Here is a 9,766-nt window from a genome sequence, read left to right on the forward strand (position 1 = left end):
TCAACTTTGATCTGTGTGAGGAGGCTGGTTCAGGTGCTGTTTTTCTGCCAAGTTTAAATTTCTCTTAATAAAAATCTAAATCAAAGTGTGTATATACTTCTGAGTCAGTATTTTAACAGAAAGTAAAATCTTAAAAAATAGCTACACTGTCTAAAATGTAGTTAACCATTAGGAGTATGCCAACTGCAGGAAAATAAATAAGTGAAAGGAGAGGAATATGGCATCTGAAGAGAAAGACTAAATCTCTGCAAATAATAGAATGGGTGTTCTTCCAGCTCTGGATGTTTTCATATTAACTTGAAGTTGTGAATATATTAAAAATTTAGTTACATTCAAGGTACAGATTACTTTGGATATTGACTGTAAGCCAAAATTAAATCTGCTTTTAAAAACAATGTTAAAATTTCCAAATAAACATATGAGTAGAATACTGGGGCAGGGTGGCACTTTTATGGCTTCCAACCAAAATGGGATTATGTGCCTTTTGGAAGAAAAATGTCAGCTCCCAACACACCAAACTGAATAACTTTTAGGTAGTTTTTGTTGCTTTACCATCTGCCCAGTAGAGAAACATACTGATGGTGCAGCACCATTTTTCACTCAGATACTAATGCTTTTCTCTTGGGGAGCCTTTAAAGGAAACCTATCTGCTGTCCTTCCTTGTACCTTTTTTTTTTTTCCACACAAAGATATTTTCACTTCTTCTCTAAAAAGGCCACTTAACTGTTGTGGGGTAGTAGCAAATGGAAACAGAAGTCCCCATTTGGTTCTTCCCTCTGCCTCTTTGTGATGGTTTTTTCTTTACAGATCCCTTTTGCGCCATGCCTTCTCTCCCTCATGACTTAGTAGCACATCAGTAACACTTAGAAAGCAATGCAGTGGGGTGAAGGAGGGGGAGTTGATACCAAAGAAGAGGTAGACCTCTTGGTGCACAGTTTCCCTGGGCTTTCTTCTCCATCTTTCTTAGCCCCTTTCTGGCCACCATCTTCCCACTCAGCACACAGTGGACCTGCAGCCCTTTTGCTGTGTGACAGCAGTGGTGGTCAGCAAGCCCTGTGAGTGCTTGTGTTTTCTGTCCCTGTCAGAGCAGGGTGAGTATGAAGGTAAGTTCTTGTCACAGTGAGAGCTGTGCAAACCCCTGCCCGAGAGCAGCTCTGGTGGCACGGTGCACAGAGCAGCACCAGTGCACAGGGCCTTGCATCTCCTGCCTCACCCCCAGCTCTCAGCACCCACTTTCAACATGTCTCTCCCAGAATTTTTTAGGAGTAAGAGGTAATAAATGGTTTGACAGCTTGGATACTTCATGCCTTTTTAAGTAAATAGGTACAGGATGTCTAAGGCAGTTGACTCAGGTTGATAAAATAAGCCATTTTATAGTTTACTTTCAGCATGAGGGGCAATGAACCAGCATTTGAATTGAAATTTGGTCATTCCCGTAACACTGTTGTAATACAGCTCTTCACAAAAGAAAAGATAAATTTGCATGAGCGTGGTCTCACAGATTTGTTTAATGTGTCTTTCTTTTTTCCTTTTGTTCATTCTCTATGTGTTCCATGCAGACTCCCAGGCCTTTAAACATCATTAAACAGAACAATGGTGAACAGATCATTAGGAGACGAACAAGAAAGCGCCTTAACCCGGAGGCACTTCAGGCTGAGCAGCTAAACAAACAGCAGAGGGGTAGCAGTGAGGAGCAAGTCAATGGAAGCCCCTTAGAGAGGAGGTCAGAGGATCATTTACCTGAAGGTCATCAGAGGGAAATTCAGCTTTCCAGCCTCAGTAAATATGAGGCCCCAGGTTCATTGACTAAAAGCCATTCTGCTCAGCAGCCAATATTGGTCAGCCAAACTCTGGATATTCACAAAAGGATGCAACCTTTGCACATTCAGATAAAAAGTCCTCAGGAAAGTACTGGAGACCCAGGAAACAGTTCATCGATATCAGAAGGGAAAGGAAGCTCAGAGAGAGGCAGCCCGATAGAAAAATACATGAGACCTGTGAAACATCCAAACTATTCTCCACCTGGAAGCCCTATTGAAAAATACCAGTACCCACTCTTTGGACTTCCATTTGTACACAATGACTTTCAGAGTGAAGCTGACTGGCTGAGATTCTGGAGTAAATATAAGCTGTCTGTTCCTGGGAATCCACACTACTTGAGTCATGTGCCTGGCCTACCAAATCCTTGCCAAAACTATGTGCCTTATCCCACCTTTAATCTGCCTCCTCATTTTTCAGCTGTCGGATCAGACAATGACATTCCTCTAGATTTGGCGATAAAGCATTCCAGACCTGGGCCAACTGCAAATGGTGCCTCCAAGGAAAAGAGTAAGGCACCTCCAAATGTAAAAAATGAAGGTCCCTTGAATGTAGTAAAAACAGAGAAAGTGGATAGAAGTACCCAAGATGAACTTTCTACCAAGTGTGTGCACTGTGGCATTGTCTTTCTGGATGAAGTGATGTATGCATTGCATATGAGTTGCCATGGTGACAGTGGACCTTTCCAGTGCAGCATATGCCAGCATCTTTGCACGGACAAGTATGACTTCACAACTCACATCCAGAGGGGCCTACACAGGAACAATGCACAAGCTGAAAAGAATGGAAAACCTAAAGAGTAAACCTTAGCACTTAGCACAATTAAACAGAAATAGGTTTCCTTGATGGGAATTCAATAGCTTGTAATGTCTTGTGAAGACCTATAAAGCACTTCATATAGAGAGCATGCCTTATCCAATATTAAATCCCTTGTTATTTTCTTTTTTTTTTCTTTTTATTCTTTATTTTTTCCTTTATTTTTCTTTTTTTTTTTCTTTTTTTTTTTTTCTTTTTTAAATGAGTGGGTTACCAAGAAAAAAGAACAGTTGGATGGTGGCCAGAAGGGAAGGAAGATAATTCAGTGGGACATGGCCCACCAAAGCTAGCCAGAATGCAGTGAATCATGCCGAATAACCTTGAGAAAATTTTACTGGACAATTAATACCTTTGCTGTTGTGCAAGAGACATAACTGGCAAGTGTGCAAAGATGTGTATATGTATATACTGCTGCAGGGGTGTAGTGAACATATGCACATTGTATATAAGAACTAGACATGTTAAGTATACAGAGTTAAAAGGTCATTTTCTTTTCTTTAATTTGGGCAAATTTCTGCCCTACAACATGCCTTAGGATCACATTGTCCTCAAAGCTTTGGCAGCAATGTCATATATATGTTTCTCAGACTCAGCTGATTTTTAGCTACCATTTTATCACTACATTCTTTCTGGCACACTTTAGTCTAGGAAAACCATTTTGTGTAAGTGAATTCTATAATACAGAAGCCACATTCCAGGTTTAATTTGCATAGAATAAGGTAACCTGCTGTATTTTATTTTAATATATTTTTAATATATTACATTTCTAAACCTTAAAGTCTAAGGTTACTTCTCCACAGGCTTAACATTGCTATACATACCAGTCAATCCCTTCAGTAGACTTATACCAGCTTTTGCTAAGTAGCATTAAATGTCTTCATAGTACTTTTTAATACTTAAAGCCTTTTAAAAACTATCCATGAAGGGAAAGCTCCTCAGCATAACTGCTCAGGGAAATAGGGCTAAATAACTAAATATTAAATAATTGGTTAAAGGTGCTGTTAGACGAGCCTCCATGCTTGCTACAAGGGTGTACAAGAACTGACTTTAATCATTTTCATTATAGTGTCCCAACCAGTAGTTTATTATTTTGCCACAGGGATGTAGAAGATATTACAAGCTACTGGATGCACTGTCAGATTAACTTATTTCATTAAAGAAGTTGGGAGAACAAATAGAAAAAAACCTTATTTTTCTAGTAAATATTAATGTATTACATTTCAAATAATGGTGCCTGACATATTGAATAATTATTTTCTACAGTGTACGTATGCAACAAAGATATTCCATCATGCATTAGAGTCAGTTCTGGCTCTGCCTCGCTGTTTACATTTGCAAATGTAGCAAACAAGGTAATGAAGCAACTATTTCTATTGCAGTAGGTATCTTTTTTTCTGTGTGTGTGCATTAAAGTTGTAAACGATAACATGAAATGAATGAAATTTGTTGATATTAATGGTATGAAAAACAAGAAGGAAATGAAAATATTTTTATGCCTACTTAGGAAAAAAGGGTAGCACTATTCATTCCAAGTACTTTTGTATTCTTAAGCTCTTAACTCACATTGTTATGCTTAAAATGATAAACATATATCCTCTTTTTATTGCTTTGTCTGTGTTTCAGAAGAAACATTTCAGAAATTATTTTGATAAGTGCTGTTTGACGATGCAGCACTGATATTTTATTGCATTCTGTAGTAGCATTGCACTCCATTTTTACAATATTACGCAGTTGCTTTTTTGTTTTGTTTGGGTTTGTTTCTTTTTCGCAGTGCAGGGTCTTAGTTCCTTATGGTTGGATGGCAGGTGTAGCTCAACTGGTTCATGAATGTTGCAGCGAATGAAGTTTAAAATGTCTTTCTGATATTATGTTGTCTTTTATTTCTCCATTCATGCATTTTATTTTTTAAAATGTTCTATAAAAATATCTCTGGACTAAGTCCTCTCTTGAGATTATATGTAAAGGGTCCTATTCTGATCTCACTTACATGCCGCCTTTCTCAGATTTTCATGTAATTGAACTAAAGCATCAGAAAAAAAAAAAAAAGTTCTTGTATTTAACTTACCTGAGTCTCACCACTCTCCCTTCTAGTATTTGGTGCACTTACTAAGATACTTAACCAGATAAACAGGGAGGTGGAAAATAAAAGGAGAGGTGATAGGAAATGTCTTATAGGGGTTGGCAAAAGGAAAACCAGGAGGGAACTGGCCTAAACATTCAGCACTTTGATAGTCTTTTGAGAAATAATGTGCCTAAAGCAGCTGGCAGCAAACATCACCAAGCATGAGAGGCACTTACACAGTTGATCACTAAAGGTCTCACTGACCTTGGCAGTATTTAGATGTTGTATTTTCACGGAGGTGAAACATTATTGCACAGTTTCTCTGATTTGTTAGGCACAGACAGGCTATTGTTCAGCATTAGGCTGCATTCCTTCCTGCTCCATCCATTGCTTCTTTACTGGTGAGCAGCATATGGAACATCCCACTCAATCTGCTGTGGTTGAGTTCTGTAACCCTTCAGTAGTGTTCTAGGTTAGCAAAGGATGTTGGGCCACATTCTTCTTCTTCTATTTTTTAGATGAATCTCCAGCTTGATACCAGTGACAAAGTCTGGTTATGTTTTTACTATTGTTCTCCAATAATAAGTTCTGACTTGGTTTTTGTGGATTTATTTTTGTTGGGTATTTTCTGTTTCTTTTTTTTTTTCTGTGGGGACTGAAATAGATTGCCCTCGTTTTGTTATGTCAGGGTTCAGTGTGTGTCCTTTTCAGCTTTTCCAAGGAAGATGTTATACTCAGTAAGCAGTGATTTTTATCGCCTTCAAAGGTAGCTGCCTGCCGATTCTCAGTAGTTACTGGTTTGACTTCACTTCAGACCTACCAGTTCCTCTGGCTTCTTCATTGATAGAAGCTGCATCTTCATGGCAAAATATTCTAGAGGGACATGTGCATTGTAAGACTTGAGCACTACCCTGAACTTTAGAACACTTCTTGCTAAACTCAGAAGCAGAGGCAAATTAACAGGAAATACACATATCAGGGTTTGGGGATGAGGAGAAATGAAATCTTATGAGTGCAAAGAACAAGACAGAGCTTTGAATGTTACTATTGCACACCTAGACGATGCAAATAAAATTTGATAAAAAGTTCATTGTTCTTGCCATGACATGTTGAGATGTTGTACGATTTCTGCTTTTTAAGAAATGGGATTTTGCTGTAGCCTGTTCTTTTTGATTGGGATAGGGGGAGCACAGTTTTGTTTCTTAACAAAAGAGAGGTGACTCCATCCATCTTCCAGACCCCCTCACAATGGGTACTAATAAAAAGAAAAAAAATCCTGACACAGGAAAAGAATAATCTTATTTAATAACTTTCAGATGGAAACCAATGTTAGCACACACAAGTAATTACTGCACCCGCTGTGTTTCAATCAACTTACAGCACTAAAAATTGAACTTTCAAACAATCAGTCTTTGTTCTCAATTTGTCAGTGGCTTCAAGGTGGTGAACTTCTCTTACTAAAGGAATAGTAGTGTAAGATCTTAAAACATATCTCAAATTGGACAACCAAATAAGTAGATGTTTCAAAACTAGGGTATTTGTGGTGCCTGTCACTAATCAGATTGTGGAACAGGCACAGTGTTTCCAGTAACTCTCTGTGTAGATGGAGCTGTCCTGTGACATCATCTGCAAACCAGATTGTCCTAAGCTGTCACTTCATGGCTGCTGCCCCCTCAGTGCTGCAGGAGATGATGTTCCAGAGCACAGTTTGTGTTCGGGTGCCAAATTTAGACTGCTTTCCAAAAGAAGCGCTGCACCTAATTGCCACCGTGCTGATGAAACTCCTCCCTTAATTTTTAATGGACTATGCAGAAAGGGGGAAGGACACTGGATGCAGATATCTTGGTTTTAAAAAGCCACCGTTGTCTATTGTGACAGTTTTAAAGAGAGCAAAAATTGAGACATCTCCAAAGGTTGGGACACACTGTGAGCAATAGATTATTTTTGCAGTTAGAGGGGCAGCAGGACAAGTGACTGATGCTAATTGTATCCAGTGCTGAAACACAGTGATTGCGCAATGGGAAAAACTGATTTGGCAACTGTGGATTAGTACTCAGTTCAGGGACAGACTCTCAAGTCCACCCTTGGACTGGACACTGTTGTTTTGTAGTCATAACTACTTGCTTTATGTGCTGAGGATGTTGTCTACCATCTGCTTTTTGCCCAGTATGTCTAAATATATTCTCATTTTTGCTCCTGTATTGATTTTTCTTGGCTGACTTAACATGCTAATTCCTAATACTGGTCAGGAAAAGCCAAGGAGATTAGAAGGTCACTTCTGTGCAGCCAGAAGGGTAGATATATTTCCTTCTGCTTCTGTGGAGACAGTTATGCTTGGCAAGGAGCAGTGAGCAATTTGTCAGCATATCCCAAATGTGATAGATAAGTAAGAAATCCCTTCTAAACTTTTCTCTAAAGTTAAGATGGGCCAAGTGAAATGATTTATTTAATTTTCTCACCTCAGAATAGGATTCCTCACTACCCTCTTCCTCACAGTTTTTATTTCATTTAGCCAACTCTGGAAAGCTGGCAGTTGGGGAGATGCTACTTGTATAGTAATCACACACACCCCAATTTACTTTAAGAGGATAAAAGACAGTAATTAAATGGTTGGCAGCCAGATAAATACCTGTTTCATTTGATTCTTTGTTACACCTAGTAAAATTCCTTTACTAGGAAAGCAAAATTACACTTAGTAAGGTAAAAACATTGTGACAGCTACCACAGTTTTCCATTCCTATCATTTTGGCCTCTGAGCTCTGTGTAGGAGAACAGGAGAAAAGGAAACATCTCAAAATGCCATTGTAAATTTAGCTTATAGAAAATTCACCAGCAGGAAAAGAAAAAAAAAAAAAAAAGAAAAAAAAATTGCTTCATAAAGAATGACTTCATGTTTGCTAAAAACCATCATTAAACTTGTAGCCCTGATTTGACTCTAGAATGCTGGCTCTTAATGTTTTGTCCTTACAACACATGGATGTGTTTTTTGTTCTGTTTTGTTTCAGGTTTTTTTGTTTTGTTTTGTTTTTTGGTTTTCATAGTGCATGTTCATTTCTACTCACAAACATGTTCTTGGTGTATTTCTTATGCAAACAATCTTCAGGCAGCAAAGATGTCTGTTACATCTAAACTTGAATAATAAAGTTTTACCACCAGTTATAAATCAGATTTGTGTTGTTGTTTCTGGGGAGAATGTAATGTCATGGTGTCACTACACCACAGTGGGGTTGGGGAGGAGAACAGTCTGGCCTGGAGCTGCTCTGGGAGCAAGATGGGGCCTGACAGCACCTCTGAGTAATGGCTGGTGGTTATGGCTGAAAGGCAATGGCAGCGTTGCTCAAATCGGAAAGGCATGAAAGGGGAAGAGCTCCTTCAAAAACACATTAGCCCTGTTACAGTCCTTCTGTACTTAGGGCTCTAGATGTGATCCAAATCTCATTCAAATTCATTACAGGATTTGAGTAAAAGTCTCTTATAATGGAGTTTGAACATTTTTTAGTACTCCATCATCCTTGCATGACATTACTTACTGGTTTTATTCTCCTGCCCCAAGGAAGAGAAAATACTGCAACAATTGGGAGAAATTATGAAAGAAAGGTTGATACTGAAATGTGATCAGGTACCCAGGGTCACCAGGTCTACTCCTCATAGGAAATTCATGATGGTCATGAAATAATTCCTGATACTCAGGACTGTGGTTTCACATCATGCCCACAGCTCTTCCAGGAAATCCTGGTGGCTCTCATCACAGTTACTGACACACTGGTGACTCAAGAACAGAGAATACCACCTACAATGTTGCTGCCACCACTTCCTTCAGCAACCTTGGAGGTTTCCTCAGAGGTCTCAACCAAAGCACTGACCAAATCAACTCAGCCTGGCATTTCTGTTTGGATGAGCTAACAGATCTGGGTGGTATGGCTCCAGCCATCATTTCCCTTTTGCTGTAATTTCCTTTCTCCATAGGAATCTTTTGTCATCTCCATGGTTGAGACCTTGTTCACTCTCATACAGAATATTGTTTTATAGTAATACAAAATGGTAAAATCTGTTTATGGTGGTAAAGTAGAAATGTTCAAGGGCTTAAATGTAAAAGCACCATGCCAAGAATAACTTCTGTGACTCATTCTTCCAGTGAATTCGGATGTAAAACCCTTTGCATTTTCAGTCTCTTTTTAATTTCCTGACATTAATAAAAATAATAACTGTAGCAAAGAAAAAAAAAAGGCTTTCATATGTGAGCAGAACCAGTTTTGGAGACATCAACTATGTGTTTTGAAAAAGATGCTACATACAAAAGCTGATCATTACTCATTGTCAGACTATATATATATGTATATATATATATATATTCTTACACTGGTATAGAGTGTCTGTAGCAATGTAAGAATTATATAAAATTCTATGTACATATACACAGAGAGAAAGTTCATATATATCCAGAGAGTTAAAATTTAAAAATTACATATTCTAAGAACATATTTTGAGAATAATAAGATTTAATCCAAATGTCTGTTATATGTCTGTTGGTTATATATAACCAAAAAACTATCCCTGACCAATGCAGTGTGTCTTTAATCAAAGTATGTCTTTAATTCAAAAGTGTTTAATAGTGCACTTCTATCTCCAGATACTTAAGTGAGCTCATAATTGTAGGAGCTGATGACCTCAAATGTTCCTTTGTGGTTCCACACACTATTTGTATAGTCTACTTACATTGTTATTGCCTTTCTCTTACAACAGCAGCTACTCATATAAGCAGCTCATCTAAGTGCACACCAACATAGTTATCAGGTCTTAATATGCTATTATAAGGTTTAAATTTGTGCCAAGAATCTAGGGACTTTTTGTTCTAGCAGGAGTGTCCTTGATTATTTCCTTTTAACTACTGTCATCTCTTGACGTAGGTCAAAACTCTGTTGTCCCAAGTTCAGCCAGCCTGAGAATAGAAAAGATGATGCATCTGCTAGAAGCAGGTTCTGACCCTTATCCAATGAGATTTATAAATGTATGAAGCTTAAATTGAAAAAAAAAAAAAAAGTAAATATCAGAATAGGTGTTAATGCAGTA

At 38.1% G+C, this 9,766-nt stretch overlaps 1 protein-coding gene across 3 annotated transcripts in view; it reads left to right on the forward strand.

The window, feature by feature from the left end:
* TRPS1 (transcriptional repressor GATA binding 1) overlaps window positions 1–2,739 on the forward strand; it is a 206,694-nt gene extending 203,955 nt beyond the window's left edge. For all 3 annotated transcript variants that reach the window (XM_066548157.1, XM_066548171.1, XM_066548164.1), the window contains one exon: window positions 1,560–2,739. In XM_066548157.1, the coding sequence (XP_066404254.1) occupies window positions 1,560–2,621 (1,062 nt within the window). In that variant the 3' untranslated portion in view covers window positions 2,622–2,739. The remainder of the gene's footprint in view (window positions 1–1,559) is intronic.
* Window positions 2,740–9,766: the final 7,027 nt, after the last annotated feature.

Source organism: Molothrus aeneus, chromosome 1 (genome assembly GCF_037042795.1).
Source record: "Molothrus aeneus isolate 106 chromosome 1, BPBGC_Maene_1.0, whole genome shotgun sequence".
NCBI classification, from domain to species: domain Eukaryota; kingdom Metazoa; phylum Chordata; class Aves; order Passeriformes; family Icteridae; genus Molothrus; species Molothrus aeneus.